The sequence below is a fragment of the Geotrypetes seraphini genome, chromosome 2 (assembly GCF_902459505.1).
Source record: "Geotrypetes seraphini chromosome 2, aGeoSer1.1, whole genome shotgun sequence".
Taxonomy (NCBI): Eukaryota; Metazoa; Chordata; class Amphibia; order Gymnophiona; family Dermophiidae; genus Geotrypetes; species Geotrypetes seraphini.
Genome location: NC_047085.1, coordinates 519,383,759 through 519,398,523, shown reverse-complemented (window position 1 = coordinate 519,398,523; position 14,765 = coordinate 519,383,759). Strand labels below are relative to the sequence as shown.

The 14,765-nt window shown below is 44.3% G+C and overlaps 1 protein-coding gene across 1 annotated transcript in view; it reads left to right on the top strand.

Moving 5' to 3' along the window:
* The window catches only part of LOC117355033 (zinc finger protein 850-like), a 105,050-nt gene that overhangs the window by 43,609 nt on the left and 46,676 nt on the right, over positions 1–14,765 (top strand). Inside the window, exons 6-7 of the mRNA XM_033932978.1 lie at positions 5,849–7,276; positions 11,651–12,394. Of these exons, the coding sequence (XP_033788869.1) occupies positions 5,849–7,276; positions 11,651–12,394 (2,172 nt within the window). The remainder of the gene's footprint in view (positions 1–5,848; positions 7,277–11,650; positions 12,395–14,765) is intronic.

Below are 14,765 nucleotides of genomic sequence, written 5' to 3'. Positions count from 1 at the left end.
TCTGACCTCACACACTCTTTGCAGGGAGCAGAGTCTCTGCGAGTGTCTGGTCTGGCATCCAAGCACGTAAAGCAAGGAGCAGATTCTTTGCGAGTGCCTCGAGAATCCTCACACTCTATACATGGAGCAGAGTCTTTGAGAGTGCATCGAGGTTCCTCAACCAAGCCTCTGGAGCTTCTATCTACAGCCTCTAGTCCGATTCATACTTCGGCTGTCCATGTCTCCGAGGCAAAGTCTCCTTGATCCTCGAGATCTGGTTCCAGACACACTTCTCACCGACATTCGAGGCCTTCATCGAGACATCCTTCCAGGCATAGTTCTTCGTCTCACGACAGACCATCTTCCTCGAAGCCTCGATCTACTCCAACCTCGACCAGACCACCGACTCCTCGCTCGAGGTCTCCGATGCCAGACCTCAAGGATGTCCCGGTCTCGATTGTCTCGTCCAAGTCACCAGGTTCCTTTTGATGCTTTTTTCCCTGCCGAGGCTTCATCTTCGACACAGGCTGCCTCGACGTCTTCGAGTCCTTCTCGAGGCATTGGCAGATCATCTATCTTTCTCGTCTTTCTTGTGACAGATGGCTGTAGACTTGGATATTCAATTGGATACGGGTCCAAGTTTTCTAAGGAGTATCTCGAAGTCATGCATCTTCCTCAACCTCTGGCAGAGTCTCTTAAGCTTCCACTTCATAAGCTTTTGAATCAGACTTTTGGTCATTGCATGGAAACACCTTTTTCCATACCGGCTGTTCCAAGAAAATTGGACTCTAGATATAAGATTGCAAGCCTGCACGTCCTGCTCTTATCTATCAAAGGCATTTTGCTCCAAAGCCGGCTCCCTATACTCGCCCTCCTCTGAAAAAACAGCAACCTCAGAAGTAACAGAAACCCCAACCTTCTGCTGCACCTAAGGCTTCTTAGCCTTTTTGACTGTTTACAACAGAGCATAACCTCCACCGTTCTGTCTCCTTTTCCCCCTATAGGAGGTTGTCTCAATCATTTTTACAACCGATGGACGATAATTACATCCGACCTCTGGGTGCTTACCATCATCAGAGAAGGATACTCTCTTCATTTCATTCAGGTTCCACCAGAGCTTCCTCCAAGAGAGTATCCTTCCAATCCATCCCAGAACGCCCTTCTTCAGGAAGCTCAAGCTCTGCTTTCTCTCCATGCCATCGAACCAATTCCCTTGGAACAGCAGAACAGGGTTTTTTTACTCCCGTTACTTCCTTGTTCCAAAGAAGACGGGTGATCTGCGACCCATTCTGGATCTTAGGGCTTTCAACAAATTTGTAGTCAAAGAAAAATTTCAAATGTTGTCCCTAGCATCTCTTTATCCCCTTCTCGAGCAGAACGACTGGTTATGTTCTCTGGATCTCAAGGAGGCCTACACTCGTATCCCCATTCATCCGGCCTCCCGTCAATTCCTCGGATTTCGGGTGGGGAATCTGCATTATCAATACAGAGTACTACCCTTTGGCCTGGCCTTGTCTCCCAGAGTGTTCACCAAGTGCCTGGTAGTGGTAGTGGCAGCTCTCCGGAACCATGGTCTTCAGGTATTTCCCTACCTCGACGACTGGCTCATCAAAGATTCCATATCTCAAGGGGTTATTGTAGCGACCCAACGGGACTACCTGGTTCCTACAAAGTTTGGGATTCGAAATCAACTTTCCCAAATCTCAACTTCAGCCCTCACAGAACCTACAATTCATTGGAGCTGTTCTGGACACTGTCCAACTCAGAGCATTCTTTCCACAACAACGTCTGGAAGCTCTTCTTCAATTCTGTCACATAGTGTTTTCCCGCTCTTCCATCTCAGCGAAACACATGATGGTACTTCTGGGTCACATGGCCTCCATAGTACACGTGACTCCTTTTGCCAGACTTCACCTCAGAATTCCTCAGTGGACCCTGGCATCTCAATGGACGCAAGTTTTCGACCCTCCTTCTCGACACATTTCAGGCACTCCTTCCTTGAAGAAGTCTCTCTGTAGATGGATGCTCTCTTCCAATCTTTCCAGAGGCTTGCTTTTTTCAAACGCCCCCTCATCAGAAGGTCCTCACGACAGTCTCTTCAACCTACGCTTGGGGCGCTCATCTCTATGGTCTCCGTACTCAACGCCACTGGACCAGTATGGATTGTCAATGTCGCATAAATCTGTTGGAACTCGGAGCGATTTTTAAGATTCTCAACGCTTTTCAACATCTTCTTTGTGACCAAGTAGTCCTGATCCGGACGGACAACCAAGTCGCCATGTATTCTATCAACAAACAGGGAGGGACAGGGTCTGCCTCCCTTTGTCAAGAAGCTCTGGAGGTTTGGGCTGGGCAATCCGCCACAACACCTTCCTCAAAGCTGTTTACATTCAAGGGGCAAAGAATTGCTTGGCGGACAACTTGAGTCGTCGTCTGCAACCTCACGAATGGACTCTCCATTCCTTTCCTCTTCATCATATTTTTTCACAGTAGGGAACCCCTCAGATAGACCTCTTTGAGGCTCCCCACAACTTCAAACTGCCTCAGTTCTGCTCCAGGATATACTCTCCTCACCGCCTCGAGGCAGATGCTTTTCTTCTGGAATGGACGAATCTCTTCCTCTATGCATTCCCTCCATTTCCTCTCATTCTCAAGACTGGTCAAGTTGAGGAACGATCATGCCACCATGATTCTAATCGCTCCTTGGTGGCCAAGACAACCTTGATACTCCCTCATACTTCAACTCAGCACCAGGGAGCCATACCTTCTACCAATTTTTCCTTCTCTACTTACCAGAGTCAAGGATCTCTGCTTCATCCCAACCTGCAGTCTCTACACTTGACAGCTTGGTACCTTTCAACGTAACTTCTCTTCAGTTTTCTCAATCTGTAAGAGATGTTTTAGAAGCTTCTAGGAAGCCTACCACTAGACAATGCTATCACCAAAAGTGGACTAGATTTTCTACGTGGTGTTTTTCTCATCATAAGGAGCCTCTGCATTCCTCCTTATCTTCTGTTTTGGACTACCTGTTGCACTTATCCAATTCTGGCCTCAAGCCTACATCTATCTGAGTCCATCTCGGTGCAATTGCGGCTTTCCATTAACCTATGGAAGGGAAACCCCTCTCTGCTCATCCAGTGGTTTCCAAATTCATGAAAGGACTCTTCAATATTAAACCTCTCCTGTGGTTTGGGACCTCAATGTTATCCTTACTCAACTCATGAAGCCTCCATTTGAACCAATTGATAAGGCTCATCTGAAGTATCTCACTTGGAAAATGGTGTTTCTCATAGCCCTCACTTCTGCTCAAAGAGTCAGTGAACTGCAAGCTTTAGTTATTGACCCACCATTCACTGTGTTCCATCATGACAAAGTGGTTCTTCGCACTCATCCAAAATTCCTACCTAAAGTGGTCTCGGAATTTCATCTCAACCAATCCATCGTACTTCCAGTGTTTTTTCCAAAGCCTCATTCTCATCCTGGAGAATCAGCTCTTCATACTCTGGACTGTAAATGTGCTTTGGCCTTCTACTTGGAATGCACCAAACCACACAGAACTGCTCCTCAACTTTTTGTTTCCTTTGAGCCAAATAAGTTGGGCCATTCTATTTCTAAGCGTACCATCTCCAAATGGTGGTTTGTATCTCTTTCTGCGATGCCCAGGCTGGATTACCCCTTCACAGTAAAGTCACAGCCCATAAGGTCAGAGCTATGCAGCTTCAGTAGCTTTCCTCAGATCTACACCTATTGAGGAAATTTGTAGAGCTGCTACTTGGTCCTCGGTTCATACCTTCACTTCTCACTATTGTCTGGATACTTTCTCCAGACGGGATGGACTGTTTGGCCAAACAGTGTTACAAAATTTATTCTCCTAAATTGCCAACACTCCCACCAACCCATATGTGAGAATACCTGCCTGCTTGTCCTAGGATAAAGCACAGTTACCGTAACAGGTGTTATCCAGGGACAGCAGGCAGCTATTCTCACAACCCACTCACCTCCACTGGTTGGCTTCTCTGCTAGCTATCTGAACTGAGGAGACGCGCCCTGTGCTGGGCGGGAAGGAAGTCGCGCATGCGCGGTGTGGGCAACTCGAAACTTCGAGTTTCTTCAAGCAAGACTGCTTGTGAGGCATCCGCATCGGGGCTCCGTTGGATCACGTCACCCAGTTATGAGAATAGCTGCCTGCTGTCCCTGGATAACAACTGTTATGGTAAGTAACTGTGCTTTATCCCAGGACAAGCAGGCAGGTATTCTCACATATGGGTTGGTGAGAGTGTATCCTATTCCTGAAGCTGATAGGGACTCCTTGCCTCCACCAATAGTGGATGTGGTGTTGGCCATTTCTTAAATGGCAGTTGGTTTCGGTGGAGGGGAGTTCAGCCCTGGGGGACCCCTAGTAGAGAAAGACGCAGGGAAAAAGTTTGTTCCTGCCCCGTCCCCGCGAGTTTGGTCCCCATCCCTGCAAAAAAACATCTGCTCCCATCCGCACAAGCCTCAAATAGTTATGATTTTATATTGAACTTTTTTTTATTAAAGTATAAAAAGAAACACTATTCTGTACAATTGTCATTTTATAAACACAATACCCCTGTCTCCCCTCCAATTCACAAATATCCCCTCCACTATCGAGAAAACTGTATAAGCCAAATTATTACAGAATGCTACATAGAAAACTCATGCTGACAGAATACGGAGAGCTTGCCGAGACTCATCAAGCCTGATGACTACAATCCAATGCTGCTCATCCATATTGGCACTAACAATGCTGCCAGCTACCCCTGCGAATGTGTCAAAAGTGACTTAGTGTCTCTGGCAGAGAAGGTGAAGCAGTCGCATCATTTGATCTCCCAACATCGGGAATTTAAACAAAGCAAACAAAGTCCCAGTTCCTCCCAAGAATTCACTGCAAGCAGCAAGACCCAATTCAGTTTTATAATCACTTTGGTGAGTAGAGATGACATGTTCAGGTCACATGAACCCAGAAACAAGAGGCAAACGAGATGTCAAAATACCGACCAAGGGGAATACTTTAGTAAGTCAATAAAAAGAATGTCATAAAAATAGACACAGTCTATAGTATAATCTCCATCTTGAAATGAGTATAACGGAGTCTAGGTTATACCTAGATTGTCCCAACTAGGATCCCAGTTTCGTCATCCATAGATGCCTTCATCAGGGGAGAAATGGGCACTGCCATGAATGAGGGACGACAAAAACCGGCAGGAAACAGACAACAGTTAAAGCGCGATAAGAGCATCAGTGAGGGCAAAAATGCGCCCAAAAGTTCATTCAGCAGCATTCAGCTCTGAAAAAGAGGAGCAGAGCAGCAATCATTAGTACATAGTCCATCATACAAACAGCAGTAGCAGCACTGAACATCCCAGCACGATCCAGGCAGTGGTGAGATGGGTCAGGGGTGGAGTCAGGTCAGAACCTGAAATTAAGCAGACGGACAGTGGCAACAATGCCACTACCTGCATAGCTAACTGGGTAAGTAAGACCGCTTAAATACTAGTCCTAACTGTGTCCAGTTAGCTATGTGGGTACTGCACTGAAAACCAGTTGTACCCACATAACATCCAGCCATCACCGATGAACCAGATTTTTAATGCTGGTGCCCGGAACTGGCCCAATATTGACTATCTGGGACTAATCTAGGTAGCAGTTAATCAGCTTTATAGAAAAGGCTCGCTGTCCCCGGCTGAATATTGACCCATAACAATTTAACAATTATAAGCAGGAATAACACTAATTATGTATAAAAACGGAGATAAAAGCTTCTTTATCATACCTAAGAATGCACAAAATAATCCAAATGGGAAACATTCTACATCTTTATAATATAACACTTTTTATCATCAACTAGGTTTAAAATGTCTTCAGAGGACCGATGAAAGTGAGAGATCATTTACATATCCAGAATGTGGCAAAGATGTTAATCACCAATCAAGTTTAAGGAATCATGAGATGATTCACGCCGAAGAGAAACGGTATACCTGTACAGAATGTGGTAAAAGTTTTAACGGGCAATCAAATTTAAAAAGGCACGTGAGGATTCATACTGGAGAGAAACGATACACATGTCCAGAATGTGGTAAAAGTTTTAATAGTCAAGCAGCTATAAAAATACACAAGAGGATTCATACTGGAGAGAAACCATATAGCTGTTCAGAATGTGGGAAAAGCTTTAGTCGGATATCACATTTAAAAATGCACTTCAGAATTCATACAGGAGACAAACCATATACTTGTCTAGAATGTGGTAAAAGCTTTAGTTTGCAATCAAATTTAAGAAAACATGAGAGAATTCATACTGGAGAGAAACCATATACATGCCCAGAATGTGGTAAAAGCTTTACTCAGCCGTCAGGTTTAAAAATGCACAAGAGGATTCATACTGGGGAGAAACCATACACTTGTCCGGAATGTGGGAAAAGCTTTAGTCAGATGCCACATTTAAAAGTACACTACAAAATTCATACAGGAGACAAACCATATACTTGTCTAGAATGTGGTAAAAGCTTTATTTTGCAATCAAATTTAAGAAAACATGAGAGGATTCATACTGGAGAGAAACCATATAACTGTCCAGAATGTGAGAAAAGCTTTAGGCGGCAATCAAACTTAGTAACACACAAGAGGACTCATACTGGGGAGAAACCATATATTTGTCCAGATTGTGGTAAAACCTATAAGGTTCAATCAGATTTAAAAAGGCACAAGAGAATTCATAGTGGAGAGGAACCATATGCTTGTCCAGAATGTGGCAAACTTTTTAATCACCAATCAAGTTTAAGAAAACATGAGAGAAGTCATACTGGAGAAAGACTGTGTATCTGTCCAGAATGTGGTAAAAGTTTTAATGAGCAATCAAATTTAAAAATTCACTTGAGGATTCATACTGGAGAAAAACCATATACCTGTTTAGAATGTGGGAAAAGCTTTGGTCACCGATCAATTTTAAGAATACACAAGAGGAGTCATACTGGAGAGAAACCATATACCTGTTCAGAATGTGATAAAAGATATAGTGATGCCTCAGGTTTAAAAAAGCACAAGAGGAGTCATACTGGAGAGAAACCATATTCCTGTCCAGAATGTGATAAAAGATATAGCGATCTATCAGCTTTAAAAAGGCACAAGAGGATTCATACTGGAGATAAACCATATACCTGTTCAGAATGTGGGAAAAGCTTTATTCAGCAATCAAATTTAACACACAAGAGGATTCATAATGGGGGGAAACCATATAAATGTCCAGAATGTGAAAGAGGTTTTAATCAGCAATCCATTTAAAGATACATAAGAAAATTCATACAGGAGATACAGATAGAAGGCATATATGAACATCTAGGAGTGGCAGAAGGAACAGCTATTGAGTTGAGAGAAAATATCAGTAAAGAATATTATAGGAGACTAAAACTAATTGAAGAGTACATTAACATCACAGAAAAAGTTTACAGGCTATTAATCAACTGGCTTTTCCTGCTCTCTCATATAACCTTAGTATTGTAAACTGACCTTGTGAAGACCTTGAAAACTAACAAGAAAACTCCTTCATGCCCACGAGGTCATCTATAAGTGTCGATGTATCTCTAGACTTGAACGTTGCTGGATATGATGGAGGAATAAGTCGCATAGGTGTAATCTGTCATAACAGTACCTTACAAAAACCCAATTACTAGCAACATTCCATTCTACTGATCCCAGAACAGGCATTGGCTTCACCCCTGTCTGTCTCAACAGCAGACCTAGCTCTGTTAACCACTGTTGCCACATCATTTGAGAATGCGTTCCAGAGCTTAACTATTTTCTCTTTTTTTTTCCAGTTTAATATGTTTTATTAATTATTTGCAAAAATAGAACAATGTAAAGACAAGACTTGTAACAATCAGGAATGTCTTTGAACAAGAAAAAAATTATACATGAATATCAGGTCTGTAAAATAAAAATCAAATAACAATGTGGCATTACACCAATTGATTTAAGAAGGTATCAATGGGGGACCAAATACATCTGTATGATCCTGAAGTTAGTGAAAATAGTTTCTCATAAGCAGCCAGATGCTCGTATCTCTTATACTAACAGAACTGGAAGTAAACTCAATCAAGTACCCTATACAGAGCACCCTCAAAATCCTAGGTATACATTTAGACAGACGCTGCAAAATGCAAACACAAATCCAAAAAATCACCCAAAAAGCATTCTTCACAATGCGAAATCTAAGAAAAATCAGAAAATACTTTAACAAAGAGCAATTCAGGATCATTGTCCAATCCCTTGTGCTAAGTATTGTAGACTATTGCAACAGCCTCTACTTACCTTGCCCGACCAACACAATAAAAAAACTACAGACCATCCAGAACACAGCCCTCAGACTCATATACTCACTCAGCAAACACGACCACATTACCAATGCATACCTTGAATCCCACTGGCTACCAATAAAAGCAAGAACACAATTCAAACTCTACTGTCTCATTTTCAAAGTAACCCACGGCACGGCACCCAGTTACCTAAATAACCGTTTTCACCACTACTTCCCACCAAGAAGAAGGAGAACACAGAACCTTTTCACCTACCCACCACTCAACGGTACTCGTCGTAAGAAACTTTACGACAACCTCCTGGGGACACAGGCAGCTAAAATAGACTCTGACATCTCAAAATTACTGACCAAAACAACAGACATAAAAGAGTTCCGCAAAGAAATAAAAACATTACTGTTCAAAAAATATCTCCCATCACTCTAACCACCACCCAATGAGCTCCCAATCAACGACTTCGGAAATACCCACCTATATTATCTTTTTATCTGTGATCTAGAATGTACTGTAATTCTTCTACACTACACCCGATTTAACCGATCGAGTTGACATGTATTACCTCTGTAAAATGCATTATCTTCTGTTATATGTATTATCTTCTGTAATAAGTATTATCTTCTGTGAAATTGTAGTATCATAACTCATTACTGTTCCTGTAACTTACTCTTATCCTGAAATGTAATTCTACTGGAATATCCCAGATATTTTCTATATTGTAATCCGCCTAGAACCGCAAGGCACAGGCGGAATAGAAATCCCTAATGTAATGTAATGTAATAAGCATAATGAGTTTGACCAGAAAGTGTAGTCCAATAATGGAGTTGATTTCCAGTTTTGTAGAACTTGGTAAATGCCGACGGAGATCATGGTATCTATTAATTTCGGTTACAAGGACAGTTATGGAAGCAAGGATGCAATGATCTCATAATGATTTCAAAGGAAGGAGCAGTTGGTAAATTGTAGAAATAGTCTGCCAAATTTTATTGCAAAAAGATTGAATTTTAGAACATTCAAAGGAATTATACTGATACTTCAACTGGATGAGTTGAGATTTAATTAGTTGATTTATTCAGATCAGCTATGTATCGGGTTTCTGTATCTTTGATATTTTATTTTAAATCTCTTAACTGTTTAGGTTCAAACAATTTTTATTGATGCAAACAATACCGTGAAACTCAAAAGATGCATAGTACAAATATTGAGGTATCATATTGTGACCAGTCAGACGCGAGGCCTGCCAAGGTCCCAGTCAAACCGAGCAAAAAAGTAAAATCCAGGAAAGAAAATTTCAGGATTTTCAAGGAGGTTAGTTTGAGAAATAATGCCACTGACCACCAGGAGGAGCCAGATATATCTGAAGAAGTAGATAGTGAGTTTTGTCCAAACCACCACCTGGAGATCTGCTGACACACCTAGAACAGGGCACGCCCCTAGACTAGATAAGCCAGCACTGGCATTCAGACCGGCAAGCCGGTTAGGGAGGAAGTTTAAGCCTTGCCTCCCTAGGGATCCTCCTGAGCCAAACAGGGACAACAGGCCACAACCCATGGAGCTGATCGAGGCTGAACAAGCTGAAGACTTGTCCCTCCTGAGGGATGAACCCATGGATTTTCAAGAAGCCTGTTCTGGCAGTGAATCTAATTACCCTGAGCTGATGCAGGTGGACTTGGCTACCAGCCTCAAACAGTGAGTGTGTTTGCTTTTGGTCTGTTTGTGTGCTGTTTTTTTTTCTTTTCCTTTTATGGAAAGTGAACTTTGAGAAAGCTAGGAGTGTAAGGTGGGGAGAGGTTTTGCTTCCACCTTGGGAGGGAATATTTGAAAGCCTATTTTAGGGCCTTTATTTTTGCAAAACCTATTACACTCTTCTGTTCCTGGCAGACCTAGATTGTTGCCGGAGGCTTTCTTTTATTTTGTTTTGGATGGTGAATTGAGGAATTCTGAATGCTGAACTTTATTGCTGATGTACTGACATACCTGCTTTGGAGCAGGCAGAGCAACCTCTATATTGAACTATGATCTAAAGGACAATTGGGAATTAATAGCAGAAGAAGAAAGTTTGATTTTTGTTTGTGAACTGTTTTGTTTTCATGCCTTCTTGTTTTTGGCAGTTTTTTTTTCTTTCTTCCTTAATGAGGTATGGAATCCTGACTACTGTGACAAAGATTAAGGAATTACTTAACTGCTTTATTGAATGAGTAAAATTGACTTATTTTTCCAATCTACTTCCTTGTGTGGAGACTTTATTTTTGTGTGAAAATAATTGTGAATGCTTTTGAAGGTTCAGTCCTGCAGGGTGACTCTCTGTTGGGTCACACGCTAGTGCATTGGTTGTGGCTACTTTCAGGATTGTTCCAGAGCCCTGATTTAGGCTATAATGGTGGCCACAATATTCAACAAATCTCAAATACATACAGGAGATAAGAACAGCAACAAAACCCTCCTGCAATCAACTCATGGCAAACAAGGCCAGAGTCAGCAGAATGACCCTCTAAGACCCTGGACGCTGATGAGCCCCGAAGAAGCCACTCCATCTCCCTCCCCCAACTCATCCCCAATACAGACACCTATGAATAAGTGCAAGAACCATACGACCCCCCCCACCCCCTTGGTACTTCCCACCCCATCCCACCAGGAAGCACTAAACTCTAGCACCCCAGCAAACTGAGCATCCAGTTCAGGTCACCCATCTTAAAATCGCACTTTGACCTTTTGGGTGTAAGGTCTGCAGATATGGCTCCCAGATATTCAAGAAGACTATCTTCCGCTTCCGAGACCCTCCCACATCCCTTGCCTCCCAGGTAGCCAACTGATTCCAAAACACTGGAGGGTCCGGGACCGTCCAATATTGCAGAATACATTTCCTGGCCAGGAGACTCGTATTCCTATAGAGAGCCCAATTGCCCCTATGCAAATGCCCATACGCCTCTGGCAAATCCAATACAAAGTGGGCCGGGGTACTTCGCAAAGCTCTACCAATCAAGCCCAACATATAAGAGATGATACGGAAGAGTCACATGATGTGCTGAGCTGAGTGAGACGTGCTTTCCTCGTGCTCCTGGGCCCCGGGTATCTCTGTGCCTTGTTTAGCCCTTTTTTGCCGGTCCTGCATTTTCCCTGACCATCGGGATGGTGCATGGACAAGTTTCTGCAGTCAGGCAGCCCGGCCATGAGCGGAAAACCGAGCCGCAACGCCAAGGAAAGAGAGACCAGAGCCTTGCGCCCGGATCCTAAAATGGCAGCAGCTGAGTCAGGATCCGCGCACCCCTTATCTGAGGCCCATATAGCTGCCTTATCGGCATCAGTGGTCAGGGCGCTGGATGCCCATTTTGATCAACTCTCAGGCCAACTTACCTCGCTCGAGTCCCTACTGATGGAGACTACCAGGCACACGGGAGAGCTGGAGAATCGTGTTTCATTGGTGGAGAATGCCAACACTGCATCCGCGGTGGATCTAGCGTCTCTGAAGACTCAGATCCTGAGACAGGAGGAGAAACTTGAGGATCTTGAGAACCGCTCGAGACGCGACAACTTACGTCTTGTGGGTCTTCCTGAAGCGATTCCTGACTCCCGCCTCTTATCCACCTTGGAGTCCTGGCTTCAGACCAACTTGCCTCTTCCTGCTGGCGTTTGGCCTTTGCGGCTGGATCAGGCGCACCGCCTGGGCCGGCGCTCTGAAGATCACACTTGCGCTCGGGTGACCATTTTCAAGGTCCACAATTCAGCGGTCAAGGCAGAACTGATGAGACAATATCGCCTAAAACGCAATACTCTTTCTTATGAGGGTGCTCCAATCCGCCTCTTTCAGGATTATTCACCTGCGCTCCAGGAACGTCGGAGGCGATTCTCCCATGTATGCTCGGCACTTTTTGATCGGAAGCAGCGGTTCCAGTTGCTTTACCTGGCACTGTTGAAAATTTGGACCTCCTCGGATGGCAGAGTTATGCCTCGGCGGAGGCTGCGCAGGCTTATTTGGATGCCCTGCCTGGAGAGTCTGGCCCTTCCTCTGCTTCATGAGAACCCTGGCATGAGTGTTGGCCTAATCTCCTTCTGTGGCAGAGTTTTCTCTTTCCTGCTCATCAGAGACCGTGGGGTCTTGAGGACTCCTTCCTTTGCTGAGACCCGCGCATGGCCTGGTTGCTTGCTCCTCCCTTGACTTTGAATCTCCTGTGGGATTTTGATCTGTACATGGTTGAGTTTTTCTTACTTTGAGAGGGGCACTGGGTGGATGAATGTTGGAGCGCTTGCTGTTTAGGGTGCACATCTCCCCGGTGAGTAGGGGGGGGAATCCTGCAAGGGCTGTTTTGTGGCTGTGGTTGTTCTGGGAGGTCTTCTTGTGGTTGGGGTCCCTTCATCCTTCTTTGAGTAAATTCCATCAGCATCTGCCCCCTTTCTCTCCCTCCACCACCCTTCCATACCACCCTGAGCTCCTTTTTCTCCCTCCACCACCCTTCTATACTCCTCTCTCCCTCCAAACAAGCAAGGTCCCATGATGACTGCTTCTGTTGCTTCTGCCTCTGTAAGTGTTATTTTACCTTGAAGCCCCTGAGTCAGGTCCCCTATGAATAAGTTGAAAAGGAGCGGGCCCAAGACTGAGCCCTGCGGTACTCCACTTGTCACTTCTGATGTTTTAGAGAGGGTACCGTTAACCACCACCCTCTGAAGTCTACCATTGGCTATTTTTTGGGCTTGTGAGCTACTTTTAAAATGACTAAGTCAAAATGAACTACCAATAATAAAAAATTTTTTCAAAACCACAAAGCACACTGTACGCAGAGAAAATGTTAATACTCATTCCTATTCCGTGGTTTTCTCAAAGAGGTCAAAGCAGATGACTATGCACTGTCACCTCACTAACAACCATACAAAAATAGACAAATATACCCCCTCCCATTTTACTAAACCACGATAGCAGTTTTTAGCGCAGGGAGCTGCGCTGAATGCCCAGCGCTGCTTTTGACGCTCATAGGCTCCCTGCGCTAAAAACCGCTATTGTGGTTTAGTAAAAGGGGACCATAGTGTAAAATATAGACAGCAGATATAAATTTAGACACATTTTGATCAGTAAATTTAAAATAAAATCATTTTTCCTACCTTATTGTCTGGTGATTTCATGAGTCTCTGGTTGCACTTTCTTCTTCTGACTGTGCATCCAATCTTTCTTCCCTTCTTTCAGCCTGTATGCTTCCTCTCCTCCTGACCTCATTCCCCTCCCCCCCCAACTTTTTCTTCCTCTCTTCCTGCCCTTTCTTTCTTTCTTCATGCCCCCTTTCTTTTTTTCTGTTTCTCTTCCTGCCCTCTTACTTTCTTTCTCCTTGCCCTCCTCCAAGCCACTGCCAATGTCACTGCCATCGGGGAACAGGCCCCAAAGCCGCTGGCTGCCGCCCCCCCCCAAGCTCTCCCTACTTCGGGCCGACCAGCATTCTTCTCCCCGATGTCAATTCTGCCGTCGGAGAAGAAGGCTGATCGGCCCAAGATCACAATCGATTGGGGGAAATGCTGCCGGGTCCTGCCTTTGCGGAAACTGAAAGTAAGCAGGACCCGGCAGCAAGAAGAGCAAATGGAAAGCTTCACTGACCTGTCTTCCGCCTTAGCCTGTAGCAAATTTATGCTTCGGGAATCTAACATGTGCGTGCCGGCTTCCCTTCTCTTCCCTCCCCCCCCCGGACATAACTTCTGGTTTCGGAGGGAAGAGAAGGGAAGCCGGCACACACACATTAAAGCCCCGGAGCATAAGTTTGCTACGGGCTAAGGTGAAATCATCAAGCCGGCTTTTTTTTTAATTTTTTTTTTTTATGTTGAGCAGCAGCGGAGGCAGCAGAATTTAGCTGGGCGGTCATCTAAATTACCCGGGCGGACCGCCCAGCTGAAAGGCCCTAGGGAGAACACTGTAAATCCATGTTGACGGGGGTCCCGTAGATTTTCCTCATCCAGGATCTTATCCATTTGGTGTTTGATTAGAGTTTCCATTAGTTTGCTCACTATCGATGTTAGACTCACTGGTCTGTAGTTTGCTATCTCCATCTTTGAGCCTTTCTTGTGGAGTGGAATGACGTTAGCCGTACTCCAGTCCAACGGGACGCTGCCTGTACTAAGGGAGAGGTTGAAGAGCGCTGACAGTGGTTAGGGCCCAAGAAAAGGATGTGAGTATCATTGTAGACAATACGATTAAACCTTCTGCCCAATGTGCGACGGCAGCCAAAAAAGAAAACAGGATGCTGGAAATTATTAAAAAAGGGATGGTTAACAAGACTAATAATGTCATAATGCCCCTGTATCGTTCCATGGTGAGATCTCATTTGGAATATTGCGTTCAATTCTAGTCTCCATATCTCATGAAAGATATAGTGGTGCTAGAAAAGGTTCAAAGAACAGCGACCAGGATGGTAAAGGGGATGGAACTCCTCTTGAATGAGGAAAGACTAAAACGGTTAGGGCTCTTCAGCATTCACAATTCAC